At 41.2% G+C, this 26,319-nt stretch overlaps 1 protein-coding gene and 1 non-coding gene across 3 annotated transcripts in view; one reads left to right on the top strand and one right to left on the bottom strand.

Moving 5' to 3' along the window:
* The window catches only part of SMOC2 (SPARC related modular calcium binding 2), a 242,329-nt gene that overhangs the window by 101,113 nt on the left and 114,897 nt on the right, over positions 1-26,319 (top strand). Inside the window, exons 5-7 of one of the 2 annotated variants that reach the window (XM_038771125.1) lie at positions 620-667; positions 5,480-5,530; positions 6,426-6,500. In XM_038771125.1, the coding sequence (XP_038627053.1) occupies positions 620-667; positions 5,480-5,530; positions 6,426-6,500 (174 nt within the window). Of the gene's footprint in view, positions 1-619; positions 668-5,446; positions 5,531-6,425; positions 6,501-26,319 lie in introns of both variants that reach the window. The other variant, XM_038771117.1, reaches the window with a different exon arrangement.
* On the bottom strand, positions 24,365-24,502 carry LOC119924730. The gene has a single exon (XR_005449426.1). It is a non-coding gene; the product is annotated as a small nucleolar RNA SNORA7 (small nucleolar RNA).

Below are 26,319 nucleotides of genomic sequence, written 5' to 3'. Positions count from 1 at the left end.
CAGTTCCCTCTTCTGTAAAATGGGGATTAAGACTGTGAGCTCCATGTGGGACAGGGATGGTATCCAATCTGATTAGCTTGTATCTACCCTGGTGCTTAGTATAGTGCTTGACACATAATAAGTGCTAAACATATATCATCAGTAACTGTGGAGTTCTGTTGTTGGACACTGCTAAAGCAGGGTGACTGCACTAGAGTGACAGGTAAAATAATACTATGTGCCAGGAACTGGACTAAGCGCTGGGGTGGATACAAGCAAATAGGGTTGGACACAGCCCCTGTCCCATGTAGGGCTCACAGTCTCAATCCCCATTTTAGAGACGAGGGAACTGAGGCCCAGAGAAGTGAAGTGACTTGCCCAAGGTTATGCAGTAGACAAGTGGCAGAGCCGGGATTAGAACCCATGACCATCTGACTTTCAGGCCCTGGCTCTAGCCATTACGCAATGTACATCCTGATGAATTCTAGATAATGCTTCACTTTAACCTTTTAGACTTCACTCATATATTTTATTAAATCGTTTTTGCTGAAATGCGCTAAAAGTATTTGCTAGCTCAAGACTTGAAAGCCCTGACAGCTGATACAAAACAATAATTTTTGACTTGTTCTTATCCCTCCAGGTTCTGTAACTGAAAAGTTGCCTCAACGTGAGGGCACAGGAAAAACGGGTAAATATCTTTAAATTACTTTCTATGGAAATTCTGCTTAGCTTCTCAAATTGTAGAGTGAAAGAAACCATGAGATAGTTAAGCCTTTGGGGGAATGGAAGTTGATAGCTTTTAGGCACAGGAAAAATGGGTAAATATCTTTAAATTACTTTCCTTGGAAATTCTGTTTACATTCTCAAATTGTTGAGTAAAAGAAACCACGAGATAGCTAAACCTTTGGGGAGTGGAAGTTGATAGCTTTCAATTTGATATGTTATTTCAGACAATAGCTAGGTGGAGGAATGTGTTTCCCAAGGCAATAGACTTATTTCCCTTCAATTGAAGCAAACTACAAGATAGTCAAGGAAAAAGCAGTCTTACCTAATACTGTATGATGGTTTGGAATGGGACTGCTTGACATGAAATGTATTTTGAAACTTGATTAGCACCATCTTAGCCAGTGTAGCTATGAAACATAAATGCCATTACTGAGTCAGAGCGATGGCCCAGCTAGCCCTATGTTAAGCCTTTACTAGTGACACCAAGTTGGTGGAAAACCCATCAGCTGGTTGCCCTCCTTAACTTCGATCTTAATCTTTAAAGATAGGTCATACTGCATTCTTCCCTGCCTTAACTCTCTCCCCAATTCTTACGTAGTGTTGCTCAGATCCTCTTAAAATGCCTCTATAAACTTAGCATTCCCCTCCTCTATAATCTCCAATGGCTACCCCTTTCTACCTGCAGCAAACAAAATATCCTAGCTCTCCTAACCCTATCTACTGTCTCTTTCACTGCTATATCCACCTCACAGTCTTTGCTCCTTCAAAGCTAATTGTTTAACTGTCCTTCACAATTAAAGGACACCCTCTTCTCCAACCCATTTGTTACCCTATTCCCCTAGGCATGGAATGATCTTCCCAACTCAAATTTGCCAAACAGCAAAAATCCTCCAAAAATGTCAAGTTCTCCAATATAATTCTCCAGTTAATCCTACCATTCTGGACATATCATCAAATCAGTAGTTTTAACACTTTTTTTTCCCCCACTGTTTACAATTTGTACTCTCTTCTACGTTGAACCTAATGGAGGCTCAATAAATACTACTACTATCTTCCTTGCTATTAAATTAATATTCTTTTAGACTTGCAATAGAATAAACTATAAGCTCACTGTGGGCAGGGAATGTCTGTTTATTGTTATTTTGTAGTCTCCCAAACCCTTAGTACAGTGTTCTGCAAACAGAAAGTGCTCTATAAATACAATTGAATGAATGAATTAGAAACTGTGTGTTCTTTCAGATTTTATTATCTGCTTAATTAAAAGATTCAGCAGTATGTGACTAATCACGTTAAATGCTGAAAATTATGATAAACATTTTAACATTTGAACAGGATTTTACTGATATACCCAATGGTCTTTCCTTTGAAGGAATTAGTTCTGTAAAAACAAGCAAACAAAAATACCCCCATATGATTCTATTTCACAGATATACTAAATGAATGCTTTTGTAGATCTACAGCCATCACATTGTTCTCCAGACATTCTCTTCCACTCTCAGAGAGAAAAAAAAATTGTCTGAATGGACTACTGGGCCAACCCAGTAATAACATTTCAATAGTCTTATTTTTTTTTCCTTCTGGGTTAAAATGATTTTTAAAATGATCGAAACACACAACTATTAGCTATTTTTCTGGCAAAATTAATTGATCGGCCAATTTTCCAATGATGCTATAAAGTCTGGGTGAAGAGAAATAACCTTTGTGATCAGAAACAGACATTCCTATCATCAGTGATTCCAGAAAGAAGGAAGACATTAGAATGGTTTATAAATAAATAAATAATGATGGTATTTGTTAAGCGCTTACTATGTGCCAAGCACTGTTCTAAGCGCTGGGGTGGATACAAGGTTATCAGGTTGTCCCACATTGGGCTCACAGTCTTAATCCCCATTTTACAGATGAAGTAACTGAGGCACAGAGAAATTAACTGATTTGCCCAAAGTCACACAACTGACAAGTGGTGGAGCTGGGATTAGAACCTATGACCTCTGACTCCCAAGCCCATGCTGTTTCCACTAAGCCATGCTGCTTCCTATCTTTTAATAGTTGGGATAGATTCCATCCCATCTATCTCTTCCTTTGGTTGTCCAACTAATTCTGTTACCTATAAAACCATCTTATAGCCAACACCTTCTCTTCTAATCCTTCTCTTTCCCCCAATAGTTCATTGTGTCACTAAACACTCCTGCCTGCTTCTTCTTATGTCTTATTCCATTTCTTCTCCCCTCCTCTTCCCACAGACTTGCACAATCTGAATAAAAAGAAATAACGAAACCAGAATAAAACCACCTATTTTTATGCTTCTCTCCCATGTGGATGGTATAGTACAGGACTATTACTAGTCAATCATTTGAATACTTGTGAACAGTGTATTAAGCGAGGTCCTTGGATTAAATAGTTAAACGAAGCGAAGCACTTACTTTGCCCATAATGAGATTTAGTCTACAATGAGGTCAGTTAGCAATATTTGTCAATAGATTACCCACTGTGGGCAAGCCTTATGCCAAAGGAGATTGAAAAAGTAATAAGACAATAAGGGTTTTGTTATCATCTCTCCTGGGGGAAAGAGAAGGGCCAAGTATAAAATTTGGATTAATTAAGATTTAGGCTTGAAGCATCCAGGCTTCCTGGGGAATTCCTCCTAGGAGTGAACTGTCATAGTCATACACTGGGCTAGTTTAAGGTTTATAGTCAAATGAATTTTAACTCCTTTACAAAAACACAACAGGCGGTAAACATGTTGTGTGATTTGTTTTCCCAAGAACACCCTAGACATCCGCAAGTACAGGAGGGCTTTGTATAGATCCATCCAGATGCAGTTCTTAGTGGGTTACTAGAGAGAAAGTCAGTGATGGAGAGGGGAAGACTTTCGATGGTCCATCAGGACAGATGCCAATGAAAGCAAACACTGCATGGTTATGCCAAGCATCCAGTGTCACTATCAGAAATAAAATCCTGAGCAGGGGAGACCACGTGGCTGATCCAGAACTGGCATTTCTTATGTTCCTAAAAAAATAGTGAACACTGTATGCACCTTCATTTTGTTCATTAGAAAACCCAAAATAAAATTCAGTATCTCTTCTTCTTTGGTTTGTTCCCTGATCAGGAATTCATGAAGCCAAACCCCACTAAATGTTCAGTAAATATTTGGGGTTGATAATCACAACAGGGGTCAGGTTTTTCCTCTTTGGGAAGCCTAACTAAAATAAGCAGTACCGTGGGCATATTATCATAAATCAACATTTGAAGCATATACTACAAACTCCATTGCCCTTACCGCTTGCATCTTAATCTTGAAACCACCGCATTATATGTAATTCACATGAACAAGCCAGGTTTTGGCTTAGGATGTGGGAGGACATGAGGAAAAGACTTCCACGAGTCATTACAATGTGAATTGTAAAAGCCTTTCTTGGTTGAAGCCAGTGAGTTTGGAGGAGGAACCACTTTTAAAGAAGGGCTGGGACCGTAGGTCAGGGAAAGGCGATGGTATCTTGGAGGGAGAGAGGGAGACAAGGGAGGGGGAGAGGGGAGGTGGGAGGAAGGGAGGAAGCAAGGCTTAGGATCACATAGTACCACCATCTAAAAAGACATTTTTATGAATGTAAAGGTTGTACGATGAGCTAGGTTAAAATGGGTGATTTTGGTCATGTAAAATAAGCATTTCCAAAGAAGAGCAGGCAATTGGCACGCAGAGCTCACATCATTATATCAGGTTTCAGAACACATTCAGTACATGGACCCAGGCCGCAGGTACCCAGAATTGACACCTTCATGGAAAAGAACCTGATTTTGTGTGGATGATTTAAGCAATCTGGTTTGAAAATGCAAGTTAAAATAAGTTTATTAACTGTTATTGTCTCCAAACTCCATACTTTCATTGGCATGTAATAGGAAAAATTATCTCTTGTAGCCAAGCCCCTCTAATTACGGTGGTGAATAGAGGAAGGCCCAGATGACAGATAAAGTTTTTTTCATTTAATGGCTCTTAAACCTGCAACTCTCACTGATGACCACAGTGGGAGAATCAACTGCATTGTGCTCTGAACATCCCAAATCCCCTGTTTTCTTTTTGGCTCTCTGACAGTCCAAGTCCACTCCTTATTAATAACATAATAACTGTGGTGTTTGTTAAGAGCTTACTATGTGCCAGGCACTGTACTAAGTGCTGGAGCGGATGCGAGACAATCGGGTGGGACACAGTCTCAGTTCCCATGTGGGGCTCACAGTCTCAATCCTCATTTTACAGATGAGGTAACTGAGGCACAGAGAAGTTAAGTGATTTGCCCAAGGCCACACAACAGACAAATGGCAGAGCAGAGATTAGAACCCATGACTTCCTAACTCCCAGGCCTGTGCTCTATCCACTAAACCATGCTGCTTTTAATCTCCACTTCCTTTCACAGGATTTGCCTTTCATCTTCTTATTTTACAACCCTTTCTTCTCCCTTTTTTGGATCTGTGCAGTAGTAAATCTTGCACATTTTTTCCCTAGTATTACTCCTGTCATTAAACCACACTTTGAAATGAGAGCTCATTAAATACACCTACTTTTAGGGTATTTAGTTATCGTTTGCCTAATAAACCAGATCACTGTTTTAATAAAATGACTTTAATTGATTTCTCTTTGTGAAAATGAAGGGCATGATGTATTGTAGTTTAATAACTGTATGGGGTTATATAGAAAGCATTAGCCTCAATCATATCAGTTCACTTATTTGACTTACTCTCATAATTGTAGTCTCCTTGCAAATCTTTTCCATTCTGAATTCAGATGATGTTTCGGCTCCTGCGTTGGAGACACAGCCTCAAGGTGATGAGGAAGGTAAGTGCGTATTCATGGCTATTGGCAGAGGGGAGAGTGGCAAAGGGAGGGAGGTAGAATTTGGGCAAACTGGTTTTCTAGGCCACTTGCCAAGCTCCTGAGAGTAGGACTCTCAACAACCTAATAAACGGCTCTTACCCAGTGGCTTTGGGTATCATCCATTGTAGACCCACAGTTGAAGGAGAAAGCTAAGGTCTCTCTGACACATTGTAAAGTCATATGAATTAGCCAAAGGGTATAGCCTTGTGGTTTAGCTTGTGAGTTGAAAGCTTGCATTTTCTGGTCTGTATGGCTAATAATAGGATATAAAATATGATATCCTCTATAGAAAGCTAAAAGCCTTCCCTGACCATTTCCTCATTCATATTCCGTATTTTGATGAGCAAGAATCTATAAACATACAATGAAAGGAATGGGGTGTAGTTTCTCATATAGGGTAAAGGAGCGAATGTTGAAATCTTAAAAGTTGGTATTAGGAACATTTGAAAAAGGACAAATTGTGGCAAATTAGAGATGATTATTTGTGTGGAGCCATTAGGTTATTTCAAATTTCAATAGCCTTATCTAAATTAGCTGCTACAGAGTGCTGTACTAAATTCTTGGGAGTATTTAATGGAAGTAAATAGAAATCCCCTGACCTCAAATGAGAGAGACAATAAATGTTTTCCTTTACTCTCAGGTGCACAACCATTTAGCACATTCTAAAATAATTTACAATGTCTCATTCATGTATATCTCTGGGTGTGTTATATTTATAATATATATATAGTACTATATTTCTGTCCTTGGCTCATACTGTTAATGGGAGACAATTAAAAGAGAAACTTTAAAATACATGAAGAAAATAAATAGGAAAACATACATCACTGGAATATTATTTTGCTTAATTTCCTAGATATTGCTTCTCGTTATCCCACTTTGTGGACTGAACAAGTGAAAAGCAGGCAGAACAAAACCAATAAAAATTCAGGTAAGATGATACTTTGGTTACTAATTAAGAAAACTAGCATAGATCCAGAAGAACTTGGATTTCTCAAGATGTTAAATGCATTGCTTATGCCTTCCCTTAGGCCTGACCTAGTTTTTAGATTCCCCTAAGTTGAACTAGCTCCAGTGCCCACAAGTCATTAGCAATCCCTTTTCAGCTGCCCAATACATTTGCTGCATTTCTAGGTCAGTCTGTTCCATTCCCTGGACTGTGTAGGCTGTTGGGATGCTCACTCTTTCCTTTCTTTCCTTCACCATCCCTAACTCAAAGAACATTCAGTTTTACTACTACTACCACTACTACTAATAATAGTACTTGTAAAGCACTTACTACGTGTCGAGCACTAATCAGGTCCCTGACCCATTTAGGATTTACACTCTTAATCTTCACTTTATAGATGAGGGAACTGAGGCCCAGAGAAGTAAAATGACTTTCCCAAGGTCACACAGCAGACATGTGGCAGAGCAGGGCTTAGAACCCAGGTCCTTCTGATTCCCAGGCCTGTGCTCTGCCCACTAAGCCACGATCCTTCTCACTGCTTCACCTGCTTCAGTTTTAGAGATGTCAGGTAGAATGTTATGTGGATTTTTCTTTTTCATTTGTTGACCTTTTCATGTTAACAGTTTTACTTTTTTCACTGCCTAAATGTTTATTGCAGATTCTGAAGTGTGTACTTTAAGGAAAACCTGGAGTTTGAAAGGCATCTGAAAGGAAAAAAGAAAGAAACAATATATACTATTGAAGTTCTAATCTGTCACTTAATCCAAAGGATTTATTTAGTGCCTTTTCTGTAAAATGAAATTAGAAACACTATCTTTGCCTTCAAAGGAGTATAATAATACTTACGGTGTTTGGTAAGAGTGCTATGCTAGGCACTGAAATCAATACCCAATCCCTGTTCACACAGGGTTCACAGAGGGCTCAGAATTTAAGGGGGAGGGAGAGTGTATTTAATCCCCATTTTACAGATGAGGAAATAGAGGCCCAGAGAATCAGTGAGGCCTACTAGAAAGAGCACGGGCCTGGGAGTCAGAAGGTGGTGGGTTCTAATCCTAGCCCACCTCTGTCTACTGTGTGATCTTGGTCAAGTCACTTCACTTCTCTGTGTCTCAGTTACCTCATCTGTAAAATGGGGATTAAGATTGTGAACCCCATGTGGGACAGGGATTGTGCCCAACCCGATTATCTTGTATTTATCCCAGTGCCTAGAACAGTGTTTGGCACATAGCAAGTGCTTCACAAATACTATTATTATTATTAAGTGATTTGTCTTAGGTCACATGGCAGACAAGTGGCAAAGCCAAGGTTAGAACCCAGGTTTCCTGAATCCCAGTCTGTCACAAGGCCACATTGTTTAGAAATACTGGTAGGTTTTCAACCAGAGAGAGAACATAGAATTTTTAAAAAGGACACCTAATGGAAACACATACACACACAAACACACCCCACACACATGCACTCATGCACGTATACATATACACTTTTAGAGAAATACGCTGTGTGAAGGGGGTTTGGAATGATTACTGCCACTGAAACAATTTTTGTTGCTGGAGTTCAGCACAGCTAATCCGTGAAAGCTTCTAGAAGGAGAAACATTTCCATTTCCTCCCATTCTCCCTTTTCAGATATTTTGATATCCAAGTGAGCAGCGAGTTACTCAATCATTTTTTTTTTTTTTTTTTACCAATTTGTACTGGATTCCTGAAACAGGTTATTTTCTTAGCTGTACTTTCTGAGCTAGGAGAAAGATAATATTTTTCATAGTCTTGTGAAGCAATGTGTGTGTGGCATTTCTATTAAAGGAAAATGATTCTTTCAGAAGTATGGTTTTTCAGTGTTGTCCAGTACTGTGCTCACTGGAGTTTGGGAGAGTCTAAGGTTTTCAGAATTCCCTGTCTCTGATTCGGGAAGCAGTGAAATCTCATGGGAGATACAAGAATCTTTAGAGCTACTTCTGATATTCGATCTGTTGGATGTATTGTGTAACAGTTGGCTTTGAACACCAAAATTATCCTCTTAAGGAGGAGATGAGTTTGAAAAAGTCTCACATGCTTTAATTTTCAGGACATTATGGGCAACTGTTCTCTCCCATAACCAATCCCTCCCTTTTGCTACAGATATCATTCAGAAGATGAAGCACTTGCTTTTGATTTTGATTATTTGTTTCACATTTACTGTTGAGGGTATTAGTAAACTCTTTTACATTATCTGCATTAAAACACGACCAGGAGATAATACTTTATTGTGTGGGGACAAAATCCTTGTTGCTTCTGTCGAGTTTGGGGAGGGAGAGCAGTCTAAGCTGGGGGTGATGTGAGGGGGTGAGAAGCAAAGGTGAGAGGGAGGCCCAGCTACAAGTTTAGGTTGGGAGGGAAGAAAAGTGGAGATTGGAGAGTAACAGGTAAAAGAAGCAGATAAATGTGAGGCTGAGGGGTGAGTGGGTGGAGAGGCCTGCAGTATATTGTGAGGAGTTTTTTCCTTGATGAGCAATGACAAGCAAAGCCAGTGAGGGCTGTGAGGAGCCAAGTGTGCCAACCTACTCACTGTGCCCTGTTTTTGTTTCTTTCACTGCCAACTTCTTGCTCATGGCCAGAATCCCTTCACTTTTACAGCTGACAGACCGCTGCTCTCCCCATCTGCAAAGCCCTTCTGAAATCACATGTCCTCCAGGAGGCCTGCCTTCAATCTTCTTTCATCTCTCAACTCTAGACTACTACATCAACTGCCGTTTCAGCACATCTGCATCACCTAAGCTCTTGAGCATGCACAGACAGACACACCACACACACACACACACACACACACACACACACACACACACACTATTCATAGTGCATTGCTTCCTTCAATCAGTAAATATAAGATATGAGATTATCAGGTTGGACACAATCCCTGTTCCACATGGGTCTCACAGCCTTTATCCCCATTTTCCAGATGAGGGAACCCAGAGAAGTGAAGTGACTTGCCCAAGGTCATGCTGCTTCTAGTTGTATGTCCTCTCAGTAATAATCTGGACATGTTGAGATGAAGTAAATCTTCTGGGCAGTTAAAAGTGCCAGACACCACTGAGCATTCCAGTGATTGTAGTGAAATCTTGATCAATTGAGTGTGCGGATATAACCAGCCTTGAATGATTATATGAATCCAGGTTTTGTCGATTTTCTGAGAGATCATTGCCATGTAGATTTTTTTCTGGTGACACCAAATCTGAAGAACTTGATTTAACTCTTAAATGTACATCTTTCAAGGTGAGTCAAGCAAGCAATTCATTGCAATTTCATTTATTAACTGCCTGATTTACATAAAGCACTGTACTAAGTGCTGGGGAGAGTACACCAGATCCAAAACACATAGAACTGCCCTTGAGGGATTTATCATCTAATGAAAGAGACAAACAGATATACTGACAAATTCATTTACAAATTGTGAGAACAAGCTGAACATTCATATAAGAAATAATAGATAATAGTTATAATGCATATGCACAGTAATGTGACTAAATTTCTATCAGAACTAACCCTCAATTTAGGTCCTTTATCATAAAGAAATTCTTTATGGAATGCTTTATGTATTTAGTTATGGATCCATATGGCAAACAGAGCAAGAATTAAACTGAAGTTATTTTCATAAGCAACGGCTTTGAAAATATACATTGTTTAAAGATAAAACAGTAAAGTACCATGTGTTTTGATTAATTAAGGGCTAAAGGTGTCCAAAACAAATATATTCTATTTGCTGTAAGCTTCAATTGCTTTTGTATGATTTACAGTCTTTTAAGTTATCTACCAATATAGATTAACACAGACCTAGGGGTCGGAGGTCCTGGGTTCTCATCTCAGCTCTGCCACATGCCTGCTGTATGACCTTGAGCAAGTCACTTAACTTCTCATTGCCTCAGTGACCTCATCTGTAAAATGGGGATTAAGACTGTGAGGCCCCTGTGGGACAGGGACTGTGTCCAACCTGATTACCTTGTATCTACCCCAGTGCTTAGACCAGTCACCCATAGTTGGCACATAGTTAATGATTAACAAGTACTATAATTATTATTATTGTTAATAATGACAACCGGTATAAACAATACAAACTTTCAGTATTTGGTGGGGCTCCAATGTGCTGTATTAGTTACTTGACACATTAATCTAATAGAACAATCCTAAATGAATTAAACTTGAAGAGATCATACTGGATAGATTTCCAGGGACGGTCCACAGAGTTACTGGATTATATATTTTTAATACCGCAGACCTTGTTCTGGGGGAATATTTGTTTCATCTTAAGCAAGAATCATTTACTACTTAAAAAGCAATATTAACATCATAGAATTTAATATATTGACCCTGATTAATGAAATATCAAATGGCATATTCCCATTCGTATAAATGATTACAGAGATACCTCATTGTTAAAGATGACACTTATGAGAAATCTATGCATCCTAGCATGGCTGAAAAGACTGATGGGTGATCAATACTGCTTCTACCTTGGGTGCATATGAAAGTAGCACCTTGTTTAGCTGATTAATTTGTCTGATAGAGAAGCTCTCTTTGTTTTCAAAATTCTCTTGCAAAATCTCTGCTCAAGGAAAGCAATTCCTCTTCCTCATTACTGTCTGCCAGGCTTTACCATTGACTTCCCATCTGTACAGTGCTCTGCCATTTTGTTTCAGAATTTGCTCCACTATATCTTCAAACTGTTTAGTCTTCCTTTCTCACTTGCCTATGCCTCCTTTCAGTTTACTGCTTGCATACCCAGTGATCATCCGTTCTCCTCACCCCTTTCTATGAGCATTGCACAGTGCTCATAAGCCAACTCCTTTCCAGGAAGCAACTGGTAATCTTATCCTGCCACTTGATGTTGTTGTTGAGGCTAGACTTAGATGATGCTGGTGAAATAGTTCCAAAAATCGGATGTGTTTTCTACAGTAGGTCGAGGTCTCATAGAAATATAGATGGTTGGAATGCATTGCCACTAAAAATATTTAGAGTTTTGCTTAAAGCCTGCAGCTTTTATCTTTCCCATCTCTGTCAGTATCCCAAAAGCCATACTGGCCTTTTAAAATTTTATCCATGTCTTTGTCCAAGAAGCATAGGCTAGTGTATGAAGCAGAGATTGGGAACAGCATTAAATCATTTGTTACCAGTAAACATCTTTGGATGCATATGAGATTCTGAGTACCCCCGGCACCTAACTGATTTTCTTCATATTTATTGTCAGTCAATTAGTAGGGACTGTCTCTATCTGTTGCCAAATTGTACTTTCCAAGCACTTAGTACAGTGCTCTGCACACAGTAAGTGCTCAATAACTACGACTGAATGATTGAATGAATTAATTAATCAATCAGTAGTATTTATTGAGCAAGTACAATACACTATTGGGACAGTACAATACAATAGAGCTGGTCAATACCTGCCCTTGAGGGCTTGACAATCTTTCATTCAATCATATTTATGGAGTGCTTACTGTGTGCAGAGCACTGTACTAAGTCCTTGAGGAAACACATTATAATACATTATAGAGAGGAGAAACAGAGTAGAAGGATATGCATGACCTTGGGCAAGTTACTTAGCTTTTCAGTGCCTCAGTTAAATCATCTATAAAATGGGAATTAAGACTGGAGATTTAGCACATCCATTTAATTCTTGACACACCCTGCTGAATGCCCTCCTGGCCCCTTAAACACAGGAAGGAACTAAGGCAGCCTCATGCCTCTCCCTCCTTGCCATAATTCTCCATTCCCTTTCTGGCCCACCCTTACCCCCAAACTCCTTAAATGATAATAATAATAATAATATTTGTTAAGTGCTTACTGTGTGCCAAGCACAGTTCTGAGAGCTGGGGTAGATAAAAGTTACTCAGTTGGGACACAATCTCTGTCCCATATGGGGCTCACAATCATAATCCCCATTTTACAGATGAGGGAACTGAGGCCCAGAGAATAATAATAATTATTATTATGGTACTTGTTAAGCGCTTACTATGCTCCAAGCACTGTTCTAAGTGCTGGAATAGATACAGAGTAATCAGGTTGGACACTGTCCCCGCCCCACACTGAGCTCACATTCTTAATTCCCATTTTTTACAGATGAGGTAACTAAGGTCCGGAGAAGTGAAGGGACTTGCCTAAGGTCACAGAGCAGACACGTGACAGAGCTGGGATTAGAACCCAGGAATTCTGACTCCCAGGCCTCTGCTCTATCCACTAAGCCTCACAGCTCACATCCAACTGAAGCCTGGAAGAACCTGAATTGACAGTAGGCAGGGGCAAGCCCTCTGCCTCTTTCTCAATGGCTCAACTGTCAGCTGATCGGTGCAAATATGCAGACAAACATGACTCTTCCCCCGGTCTCTCCCATCCATATTTCTCTTGATTTCTTCCTTTCCCCATTCTCCTCCCACACAGGTGTTCTCCTCTGCAATCTTTCTCTCCTTTAGCACAGTGGCCTTTCAGTTTGACTCTGGGGCAGTCTATAAAGAGGGCGGAGAGTGAAGAGTCTGAGGACCGGGGGAAAATCCACGTAATAAATAATTCAGAGACAATAAATTAACCAACGATGATAAAATGACAATAATTAAAAGCTGGGGTACATTATATTTCAAAGGACAGTTTTCATTCTGTTGAAGTGCAAAAGCAGAGCCCTGCTTAGCACCAGTTATGTGCTATAACAGCGTTTTCTGCCATTTTGCTGGATTGGGTCAGGTCTTGATGATGGAGCCAGAGAGTGAGAGCAGGTGATAGACTCCCAAGGCTTTGGTGGAGAGGTAGGACCTCAGGCCATGTGGCTACAAGCCATTTATCTCCAGTGAAGGCTCTTCAGGGTGCTAGTTAAGAAGTATCATCGTCATTCTTTCTGCACTTCCACAGGGAAGCACAGTAGAGAATAAGCCTCACACGAGGGTCTGATGGTATAGTTGGACGTGAAAACTACCATTTGGGAGCCGTATTTAGACTTCCCAAGGGCTTAATATGACCCAGCATGTTTTTTCCTTTTGAAGTTACTGAACCCAAGGCTCAGTCTAACCATACTCAACGGGCAATACCTTGGTTAATGAAAAGAGCCAAAAATATGATGGGTTTTTAATTGGAGTTTTGGCCTTTTACAGATGGGTTGGGTAATCCAACATGTTTTAGTTCTTTGCCCTGTGTTTCTCCATGGTCATTTTCTTTCTCGCGTTTGGCCAAAAGGCTAGTTTCTGGATGTGAGTCTTCAGTGGTTCGACAGGCAATTTAAGGGTTTTGATTATAGGTGCCATAAGCATACTTAAGAAACACGCCTGGTCCAAATGAATCTGACAGAAAGTATCAGCCCCCGGAGTTCTAACACATTTCCATTTGTGAGAACTAAGGGCCTAGATTCGTGTGTTCTGAGATGAATACTTCCATGGGTCTTAGAGCTCCAAGAACGAAAAGAAAAAGAAGGATTGCCGTTTTCTCTGTGACTCAGCCAAAACACTGACATTTTCGAACTGCTGCCTCCTTCAGTAAATGTAAGCTTTAATTATCTCGAATGGACTGGTCTGTTTGAAGTGTGCTGTAACTTTTTTTTCCTATTGAAAACATAGTGATGTTGAGAAACAGCTGTGGTAGAGAGGGACCCCCGCGTTATTATTAGCTTTTAAAATCATCCGGTTGTTTTGAAGATGGAGGTTTCCTTTCATGAAGGAAGTTTTCCACCTTCGCTAGACTCACCATGCTCTTGAGCTAAAAAGGACCTTTGCTCCATCAATTCTTCCTAGCTAAAAGACAAGCCTCTGGATGCTTGCTGGCCAAGTGGACAACAGAAACTGCCACCCAGCCTTCTATCGGGTTAATTTATCTGCTGGTATTTTCTTGCAGCTGCAAAATGTGTTTCAGCGGTCCAGAAAAGGGTCCAGGTTCTAGGTCAGACCCCAGAACTTGAATTGGATTTAGTTTCATTATTTATTTTAAATTCTAAATGGGTAATAGGGGGTGAGTGCGGAATCTGTTTTCTCTCTTCTATCTCTGGCTCTTCCAAAAGCTGCAGAGTGAGCGCCAGAAGATAAACTTTTCCAGACATTCCCAGAGCCCTTACACATACGCATAATGCTTTCTTAAGTTGCAGATGGCTGAGGGACTCTTATTGCCGATTTGCCTGATTTTCAATAATCCCAATTAACAAGCATTTTTTCATTTATCTTCCTGTTCATTTCACATATTGGTATAAGGATACACGTGAGCCCCAGGTTTTGGCATCTACTAGATCCTCCTCCACTTCGGAAGGAAAAAAATCCTTCCTCCTTAAGCCATTAAACATAGCCCTGTCCTCCATCCAGGAAGAAGATATCCTTTATGTTCAGGATGTTCCAGTTTTATTGGACACCCTCATGGGAAAAATTTATCCACCCTGTGCAAAGCTGATAATTTTTGTTTTATGGAACTTATTAAATTGGTGCCAAAAGATAATAATCTTCCACAGGACTCTTTTAATCATAGCATATTGCATTCTGTAGAACTAAATAGTCAAGCAGTCATGTGATCTCAATTTTTTTTGAATTTTCTCATATTTCTTCCCTAGGCTTCCCCACCCAGTCCGATTTGTCAGACCTCAGTTTGTGGAAGGATTGGGAAACACTTGCACTCACAAATCCAAATATAGCTATTACGGATTAAATATAGGCTCTCTCTCTATATATATATATAATTTTCAGACATCAGTTCATTTACCTTAGATTTGCTTGAATTATTTCATCAATTTTCCTAATTGCCCAAACTGGTTTTCCCTCTAAAAATATTTCTCTGAATATGCCTGGTATCAGCATAGGACCATGTTAAAGGAATAGGGATACAAGGATTCATCAGCTTACCCTAAGAGCTGTCTGCAGGCTAAAGCAAGCAAGGAAATGACCACCAAGCTTCTTGGAAACATTCACAGACATAGACACACACACACACACACACAAAAAAAAAAAACCCCTACACATATTCAAACATGCATACTCAATGTCCTGTCTTGCAGCAAAGGAATGTTGTTTTCTCTTTCCCTCTATTAACATAGCAGTGAAGATGTTGGATTCATTTGCTTTTCTCCAAGGCCTTCCCTACATAATTTTTTAAAGGAGAAAGAAATTAATGGAGATGAAGTGACTAGAGAAATATACACTCTAGTATTAGGGGGCCTTAGATAGTTACAGTACTACATCCAACTTGGGAATGTTGCTCATTGTTCCCTGTTGAATCACTTAGTCTAGCAGAGGAAAAAGAGTTACATCTATACCGAGAGCCTCCCAAGGGCTGGAAAGAGTTTTTGCAGTGACCCTGCCAGCCTGTAGCTGCCTAACCTGCCCTGCCCCTGGGCAGAGGCTGAAAGGGACTGGAATGGGAGGACTGAATGTGAAAATCATTGGGAATATATTCTTCTGGCTAGAAAGGAGAAAGGAGTCCTGAAGGCAAAACGGCAAAGGATGGGAGGGACTTTGGAAAGACCCCACTTTCCCTCAAGTTTATTTACTGGGTTATTCAGGCTGGATCACCTAAGTCCCTAGAGTTACCCATTTTTCTTAATTTTTTCAATTCAACAATCCCAGATTTTTCATAAATCAATTGTAAAGGACTCCTTAGAATGTAAGCTTCTTGCGGGTAGGGAGCCTGCTTTGTGCTTCTGTTGCCCTTTCGTTATACTCCATAAGTGCTCAATAAATAATTAATCACTCAGTCAATCAGTAGTATTTATGGAGTAGGTACTGTGTGCAGAGCACTGCATATGCACTTGGGAGAGTACAATAGGTAGACATTATCCTTGCTTACAAGGAGCTTACAAACTGCAGGGGAAGACAGGCATTAAAATTAAATTACAGATGGGTATGTACATAAGTGGTGTGGTAGGGGGATGAAAATCAAAGTGCTTAAGGGTTATAGACCTTAGTGCACAAGTGGAACAGAAGGAAGAGCAAAAAGGGGAAGTGAGGTTTTAATTGGGAAGGCTTCTTGGAGAAGGTGTGGTGTTAGGACTGCCTTGGAATGTGGTCTGTCACTTATGAAGGGGGAGGGAGTCCCTAGCTAGAGGGAGAATGTGGGCAAAGGGTTTTCTGCGAGATAGATAAGATCAAGGTACAGTGAGCGGGTTTGTGCTAGAGAATTGAAGTGTGCAGACTGAGTTGTAGTAATAATAATTATAATAATAATGATGGTATTTGTTAAGCACTTACTATGTGCCAGGCACTATCCTAAGCATGGGGGTAGATGCAAAGTAATCAGGTTGTCCCACGTGGGGCTCACAATTTTAATCCCCATTTTCCAGATGAGGTAACTGAGGCACAGAGAAGTTAAGCGACTAGCCCAAAGTCTCAGAGCTGACAAGTGGAAGAGCCAAGATTAGAACCCATGACCTCTGACTCTCAAGCCTGGGCTCTTTCCACTTTCCACTTCTCAATGATTAATGAGATAAGATAAAAGTAGATCAATGAGGTAAGGTAAGATTGGGGTGCTGACTGAGTTCCACAAAGCCATTGCTAAGAAGTTTGTTCTTGATGCCAAGTAAATATCATTACTAATACTACTACTGCTATTATTCCTTCTGTTACTGCTACTACGTCAATATTCTTACAAGTGCCATGCTCAAAAATGACATAAAAATGCTATTTTTCGTGGGATTTGTTAAGTGCTTACTATGTGTCAAGCATTCTTCTAAGCACTGGGGTAGATATAAGGTTGTCATGTTGAGAAGCAGCATGGCTCAGTGGACTTGGGACTCAGAGGTTGTGGGTTCTAATCTCAGCTGCCACTTATCAGCTGTGTGACTTTGGGCAAGTCACTTAACCTCTCTGTGCCTCAGTTACCTCATCTGAAAAATGGGGATTAGGACTGTGAGCCCCAAGTGGGATAACCTGATCACCTAGTATCCCCCCAGCGCTTAGAACAGTGCTTTGCACAGAGTAAGTGCTTAACAAATTTCATTCATTCAATTCATTCAATCATATTTATTGAGTGCTTACTGTATGCAGAGCACTGTACTAAGCACTTGGGAAGTACAAGTTGGCAACATATAGAGACAGTCCCTACCCAACAGTGGGCTCACAGTCTAGAAGAATGCTATTATTATTATTATGTTGGACACAGTCCGTGTCCCACATGGGGCTCACAATCTAAATTGGAGGGAGGAGGATTTAATCCCCATTTTGTAGATGAGGTGACTTTGGCACAGAGAAGTTAAGTGATTTGCCCAAGGTCAAACAGCAAGCAGTTATCAAAGCTGGGATTAGAACTCAGGTCCTCTGACTCCCAGGTTCATACTCTTTCCACTAGGCCATGCTGCTTTTCATTTGTGGTATTTAAGTGCTAAACACTGTACTGAGACCTGAGATAGATAAAAGATACACACTGACCTCCCTGCCTTCTGTCTCTCCCCATTTCACTCTGCTGCCTTGATCATCTTTCTACAAAACCGTTTCTTGAGGAGTGTTTTCCCACTGCTTAAGAACGTCCAATGGATGCTTAGCCACCTCCATATCAAACAGGAACTTTTTACTACAGGCTTTAATGCATTCAATCCCCTTGGCTCCTCCTACCTCACCTCGCTACTCTCCTACTACAACCCAGCCCGCACTCTTCATTCCTCTCCTGCCATCCTACTCTCTGTACCTCAATCTTGTTCAATCTCACTGTCGATCCCTTGCCCACATCCTACTTCTGTCCTAGAATGCCCTCCCTCTTTATATCCAACAGATGTTCACTCTCCCCATCTTCAAAGCCTTATTAAAAACACATCCCCTTCAAGAGGCCTTCTTCCCAAATAAGCCCTCATTTCCACTTCTCCCACTTCCTTCTGCATCACCCTTGCATTTGGATTTGCACCCTTTATTCACCTCTCCCTCAGCCCCAGAGCACTTATGTACATAACTGTAATTTAATTAATTTATTTATATTAATGTCTGTTTCCCCCCAGACAGTGACCTCATCATGGGTAAGGAAAGTGTCTACCAACTCTTTTATACTCTCCCAAGTGCTTACTGTCCTGTTTTGCACACAATAAGTGCTCAATAAATAGCAGTGCTCAATAAATTTATCTAAGCAGGAAGGGAACAGATTTTTAAACTCTATTTTAGAGATGAAGAAATGGAGGCATGGAGAAGTGACATGCAATAATAATAATAATGATGACATTTATTAAGCACTTACTATGTGCATAACACTGCTCTAAGCACTGGGGATGTTACGAGGTGATCAGGTTGTCCCACTGGGGGCTCACAGTCTTCATCCCCATTTTACAGATGAGGTAACTGAGGCACAGAGAAGTTAAGTGACTTACCCAAAGTCACACAGCTGACAATTGGCGGATCCGGGATTCAAACCCATGACCTCTGACTCCAAAGCCTGAGCTCTTTCCACTGAGCCACGAACATGTCCAAGGTCTCACAGATTGCAAGTGGTGGAATTGGGATTAGAACCCAGGTCCTCAATTTCCCAGGCTCGTGCTCTTTCCGCTAGGCCAGAAGTGTCTGATGTTGAGAGGGTATGAAGATCAAATCTGGCCAGTCATCTCCAAATGTGGGCTGCCTATCATAGACAGATTGGGTGAGAGAGTGTAGGCAGTTTAGCTCAATCCCCTTTACTGGAAAAATAATCCAAGCACATTGCCTCCTAGGTGGAAAAATTTAATTTAAAGTCCTGCATGAGTAGATGACAGAGGAGGTGGTTGCAGTTGCCCTGTGTGTTAGAGTATTCTTATTTATTCTTATTATTCTTATTCTTATTATTTATTATTTAATATTATTATGTTTTGCTGTACCTGAATGGGGAAGGGGAATAGAAAATGGGACCTAAAAATCCTTACTTCTCCCATAACCAAACTATGTTCATCAGAGGACTGTGATTTGTAAGCCTTAACTTGCTTGTGCTAAGCAAAAACCTGTCCAAACCAAAAAAAATCATATTTTAATAACATGTCACAGAAGAATAGGGTAGCAGTCATCTGATCAGAGATTACAGTTGTTGCATGTGAGCTAGCCAGCTAAAAAGTCAATGTACTGAACTAAACGAGGCTTTGTGGTCAAGGGCAGCTTACCAAAATAGGTAGCAGATGCTCCTTTTCTGGAGCGGTCTCCCCTGTTCTGAATGAAGTCATGTCGATAGGAGCGCCACAATCAGCCTATTATTGCTCTCTGGCCTTCCCTTATCTGTCCATAAGCATCAGCGAGCAGCTAATGACCCCTTGCCTACTTCTGAAACAGAAATCCTACATTAAATCAAAGTGCACAATGACTCTTCATCTATGTCTAAGACTAAAACACTATGTCACAATTAGCCATACATATGCATGCCAGTGAAAATGAAGATTAGTTAATGGTTCAGGCAGACTCATCCCGGAAATATCAACGTCATATAAATTGATTCTCAGGGAACATGGACACTGATGGTAAAATGTGGAGAAAAATCATGGCACTGTAAATTTCCAATCTAGTAGGGGAGAGAGACCCTGAAATAAATCACAGCTAGAAGGAAGAAGGAAATGGGGATAAGTACATGAGCTAGTGTTTAGGGTATGCTAAGTTATGGCAGTAGAAGGAGCACCAGCTGGGAAGATTGGAAATCAATCACGGAAGTTCTCCTGAAGGAGAAGTGATTTCAGAAGGAATTTAAAGTGGAGGAAGGGGAGAGAATGTGCAGGAAGTCAGACAAGAGAGATGAGAATGAGGCACAAGGAGAAGGAACAAAGAGTTTGAGCTGGGATGTAATGGGAGAAGAGAGTGGATAGATAAGTAGGAGGGAGAGAGCTGATTGAATGTCTTGATGCCAATGGTCAGGAGTTTCTGCTTGATGCAGAGAGGAATAGGAAATTATTTGAGGTTTTTAAGAAGTGAGGCAATGGGTGAACAGTGACATTTTAGAAAAAATGCTATGGGCAGTGGAATGAAATATGAAGGGAACAGAGGAGAGACTAGAAGCAAGGAGATCAACAAGGAAATTGATACAACAGCCAAGCCGGGAGAGGAGGAAAAACTGATAGGATTTGGTGGCAGATGGGATAAGAGCATTGAAAGAGAGGGGAAAGTCAAGAATAAGGCCAAGATTTGCACGCTGTAGACCTTTGGGAGGAAAGATGAGGTGTTTAGTTTTGGACATACTGCGATCAAGGTCTTCACCAGATGTCTCTGTGAACATGTCCTGGAGGCAGGAGAGGATGTGTGATTGCATGGAAGGGGATGGGTAGAGGCTAGTGAGCTAGATTTGGGTTTCATCTGCATGGTGGTAGTATTTATCTATGAGAGTGGATGAGCTCACAAGGAAGTGAATGAAAAGAGAGAAGAGAAGACTCAGAACCTTGAGGGACACCCACAGTTAGGAGGTGGGAGGCAGAAGAAGAGCCAATGAAAGAAACCAAGATGGAGCAGTTAGAGGGGTAAGAGGAGAACCATGAGAATATTACCTTTTTGAAATGTTATATCATTGTGAATGGCAGTTTAGACAATGCAATATGTGGAAAAGAGACGGAATGTACAAATCCAAAGAGCATCTATTTTTTCACTGTTGTGGTAACAGCATGATCAGTTTGAGTAGCTCATATCTACTCTAGCACTTGGTACAGTGATTGGCAGACAGTAGGCACTTAACAAAGCAGTACAGTCTAGTGGATAGAGCATGGGCCTGGGAGTCAGAAGGACCTGGATTCTAATCCCGACTCTGCCACTTGTCTGCTGCGTGACCTTGGGCAAGTCACTTGACTTCTCTGAGCCTCAGTTACCTCATCTGTTAAATGGGGATTAAGACTGTGAGCTCTCTGTGGGACAGTAACTTTGTCCAACCTGATTAACTTGTGTCTAACCCAGTGCTTAGTACAGTGCCTGGCACTTAATACGTGCTTAGCACATACCATAAAAAATACCACTTATAATTAAGCCTTACCCTTTCAGACTGTTATCCAGCCCTTAGGGACCTAAATTATTATTTTAAGGAATGGGGATCCATAAGTGATAGTCCTGTAGGTCTCGTTATTTCCAGGACACTCAGGCACTTCAGGAGCTGACTTTCACAGCATAGAGTTTTGAGGGGAAAACTATTTTCCTTGTCACCATCATTTTTGCCATTCCATTGCCTTTCTCTTCCCCAGCTTGCCTTCCTCCTACATTTCCATCTGGGCTAGAGGAATACTGAAGTAGAGGGTCCCCTGATCTCAGTGTTGCCTGAAAATAACATTAGAGACCATTGGCCAGAACCATTAGGGTGTTATGTTACTACGGACAGAGCAGTGGTGGTGGAAAAGAAAAGTCAGTGATGTGGAACCAGCCAATTTTGATGTATGCTTTCATTGAGAGTGCAGATCAGAATAGCATGTAATGAGCAAACCATCGTGTATATTATATTTTGTATATTACCTGCCTCCTTTGGGTGCACTAGGCAGCATCACACAATCATCACGAGGCCCCTCATTACTAACCCAGATTTTAGCCATAGCTGCAAATTTCTAGGCTATTGTGCATTTCTGTGGGATACATATTGTCATTACAGTTTTTATTTGGCAGCCAGCTGAATTTCCCAAAGGTCTATGACCCGAATTATCCCGGGGTTCAACGGAAAATTATTTTGGTAGCCTATCAGTTTTGCATGTCCCTCTTGCAAATATCATATCCTCAAGCTTATCCATCTAAAAGGGAAAAACAGTTTCCAACACCCCTAAATTCCATGATTCATTTCCATTAAAAAGCAGAGAACGTATCACTGTGCTATCCATATAATGACAGAAACTCCTAGACACTGATTTTCAGGTACTTAGTCAGCTCTCCCCCTCCTCCCTAACCTCACCTCTCTCCCACTACGATCCACCCCGCACATTTTGCTTCTTTAACACCAACTCTCTCATTGCTCTCTATCTCATCTATTAGGCTCTTTGCTCACATCTTCCCTTCCGCCTGGAACTCCCACCCACGTAATATCTGTCAGACCACCAATCTCCCCATCTTCAAAGTCCTACTAAAATCAAATCTTCTTCAGGAAGTTTTCCCTCTCACCTCTCCACTTTCTTCTTCTAGACTGTAAGCCCAATGTGGGCAGGGATTGTCTCTATTTGTTGCTGAATAGTACTTCCCAACTGTGAGCCCACTGTGGGCAGCGAATGTCTCTATTTGTTGCTGAACTGTACTTCCCAAGCACTTAATACAGTGCTCTGCACACAGTAAGAGCTCAATCAATACGACTGAATGAATGAATGAATATTCTTTCAACCTTCCATGCCACCTTTGTACTTAGATACTCACCCCACCCTGTCCTTACAGCACCTGGCTCCAACGTCTCTATCTTTAAACTCTGTTGCTTCTTCTACCTCTAATTGTGTTAGTATCTCCCGTGGCTAGATTGTGAGCTCCTTGAAGGCACTGAGAGCAGGGAGCATGTCTACTTCCTCTATGGTACTCTTCCAAACATTTAGTATAGTGCTTTATGCACAGTGAATGCTCAATAAATGTCACTGATTGATTGTTTGATTTTGGTTCATCCTAAGGGACTGGGAATTCAACTCAATACATTTGAGTTCTTCAGCATGGCAGGCTTTGTTTACACATTTTTTTCTAGAATTCTGTTAAGGGAATTAAAGAAAGTTATGTTTCGGAATCAGTGGGATGTGGTGTTGGAAGGAGTGGTTGGGTCCCTATGTGTAATATGCTCATGGACACGATGTCCAAACAAATGAATGCTACAATGTGAGTTTTTCTTAAAATGGGGCTCTACAAGAACATATGCTCCACATTCTGGGCGGACTGGTTGATTTCTGGAACTCCTAGACAGAGAAAAACTACAACATTTGCAGCTGAGGTGGAGTCTGAAGACTTCTCTTCTGGAAAACTGCAAATGGTGATAGTCACCCCTGTGAAATTAATTGGATGTGAAACCCCTGGGGATCTCATGCCTAATAAGCTGCACCGTGAGAAAGAACATACCTTCTCTGTTGTCCAAGTTGAGCAGTCTAAATACTGGACTGACTGAAAGTCAGTCTTCTAATCTCAGTAAGAACATGCTAAGAGGGGTAAAGAAGAGGCCTGAAGGGTTTCAGTCATTGATAATGGTGCAATTTATCCCAAGGCCTGCATGGCAAATTCCTGAGTGTCTTTTGGAGTAGTATAACCCTAGGAGTCTAATATCTCTACATGGATGTCTTGCTGGCATCTCAAATATGCATAAATCCTGCCCCCTAGAAAATTTCCTCTTTCATGCCCCCAGCTCCCTCTTATCCCACCTATCATCTACTAGCTCATGTTTCTAATCTGTCAATCAAGAGGAAATCACCACCTGCTTTCAAAATCTACCCCTTCCCCCAAGCATCTGACCCTATCCCTTCACACATTGTAAAAATGTCCACTCTTCTTCCCTCCATGACAGCCATCTTCAACCACTCATGATCTGATGCCTCCCCTCTCTCTAATTTCAAACATGCCCACACCTGCCTTATCGAAAAAAAGTCTCAGTTCCACTGCACTTCTTTATTATTGTCCCAACTGTGACCTACCATTGCCGTCCAAACTCCTGAAATGGGCTTTTGACACCTGCCACCTCAACTTCCACTTCTCCGATTACCTCCTTGACCCTCTATAATCTGGTTTCTGCCTCAGCCACTAAGTAACTTGACATTGGTCAACCAATGACCTCCTTCTCACCAAATTTAATGGACTCTTCTCTTGACTTATGCTGTCGAGTCATCTCCGACACCTAGCGACAACTTGGACACATCTCTCTCAGAACACACCACCTTCACCTGCAATCGTTCTGGTAGTGGATCCATAGAGTTTTCTTGGTAAAAATCCAGAAGTGGTTTACCATTGCCTCCTTCCATGCAGTCAACTTGAGTCTCTGCCCTTGACTCTTTTTCATGCTGCTGCTGCTGGGCACAGATGAGTTTTGACTTGTAGCAGATTGCCTTCCACTCACTAGCCTCTGCCCAGGCTAGGAATGGAATGGATAGGCCTCTGCTTGACTATCCCTCCTATAGTCGAGGCTGGTAGAGTACTGGAAACTCTCCAGGGGCAACCCTGAAAGGAGTGTAATGGACTCTACTCTTCCCTAATCCTCCTCGACTTCCTTGATGCTGTGGACCACACTTTTCTCTTGGAAACACTACCTACCTTTGGTTTTTCTGACAAAGTCCTCTCCTGGTTCTCCTCTTACCTTTCTAGTTACTCTTCAGTTTCTTCCTAACTATGGGTGTCCTTAAGGGTCAGTTCTGAGTACCCTTTTATTCTCAATATCCTCACTTGTGTGGCTTAGTGGATAAACCATAGGCCTTGGAGCCAGAAAGAACTGGGTTCTAATTCTGGCTCCTTCACATGTCTACTGGGTGACCTTGGGCAAGTCACTTTATTACTCTAGGCCTCAGTTACCTCATCTGTCAAAATGGGGATTTAGAGTGTAAACTCCATGTCGGGCAGGGACTGTATCCTACCTGACTGACTTGTACCTACTTCTGCACTTGAAACAGTGCTTGGCACTGAGTAAGTGCTTAACAAATATTATTATCAAAATTATTACTTCCTTGAGGAGCCCATCCACTCTCATGGCTTCATCTTTGCCACTATGCAGAGAACAATGATAATAATAAAAAAGATATTATAATATAACAATAGTATAATTTAAGTGCTTGCTATGGGCCAAGTATTGAACTAGCCACTGGGATACATACAAGACAATCGGGTTAGACACAGTCCCTGTCCCACACAGTCTATGTAGGAGGGAGAATATTTAATCTTCATTTTACAGGTATGGAAACTGAGGCACAGAGAAGTTAAGTGATTTGATCAAGTTCACACAGCAGGCAGGTGGTAGAGCTGGGTTTAGAACAAAGCTCCTCTGACACAGAGGGCCATCCTCTTTCCACTAGGCCACACTGCTTCTTTCTAAGGCAACCAAATCTGCCTCAGTAGACCTGCCTTCACTCTTTTGCAATCTCATGCCTCCTTCAACCTCCAGGCCACTTCCCAGATGTCCCACTGGTGACTCAACATTTACAAGACTGAACCCCTCACATTCCCTCCTAATTCCTCTCCCCATCTAACTTTCCTATCACTGTTGAAACCACCACCATGTTCCCCGTCTCTCAAGCCTACAACCTTGGCATTTTCATTGACTACCTCTCTCTTTCAACCATATTGCATATTGAATCAGTCACTGAATCCTGCCAGTTCTTTCTTCATAACATCTCCAGTATCTGCCCCTTCCTCTCCATCCAAACTCCTACCACACTGGTCCAAACATTTGTCAAATCCCATTTCAGCTTCTTTGTGGAACTCACTACTTCTCAGCAGCATGGCTCAGTGAAAAGAGCATGGGCTTTGGAGTCAGACATCATGGGTTCAAATCCTGGCTCCGCCAACTGTCAGCTGTGTGACTTTGGGAAAGTCAGTTAACTTCTCTGTGCCTCACTTACCTCATCTGTAAAATGGGGATTAAAACTGGGAGCCCCCTGTGGGGCAACCTGATCACCTTGTAACCTCCTCAGAGCTTAGAACAGTGCTTTGCACATAGTAAGTGCTTAACAAATACCATCATTATTATTATTATCTCTGTTCTCCAGTCTACACTTCACCCTGTTGCCTGGATAATTTTTCTAAAGCATCATTATATGTTTTCTGCCTACTTCTCAAAAACTCCTGGTGATTACCCATTCCTTTCTACAATAAACTGAAACCAGTGAGTGAGTGCTTTAAGCTCACTCTCCCCGATACTTATCCTTGCTCTTTTCCTACCTCACCCCAGTTTACACGTCCTCCCTCTGGTCTAGAATTCCTTCCCCCTTCTTGTCCAACAGACAGCTACTCTCTCCACCTTTGAAATGCTTCACATCTCCTCGAAGAGGGTTTCCC

The sequence above is a fragment of the Tachyglossus aculeatus genome, chromosome 2 (genome assembly GCF_015852505.1).
Source record: "Tachyglossus aculeatus isolate mTacAcu1 chromosome 2, mTacAcu1.pri, whole genome shotgun sequence".
Classification (NCBI taxonomy): domain Eukaryota; kingdom Metazoa; phylum Chordata; class Mammalia; order Monotremata; family Tachyglossidae; genus Tachyglossus; species Tachyglossus aculeatus.
This window is presented reverse-complemented; position numbering and strand designations above follow the sequence as displayed.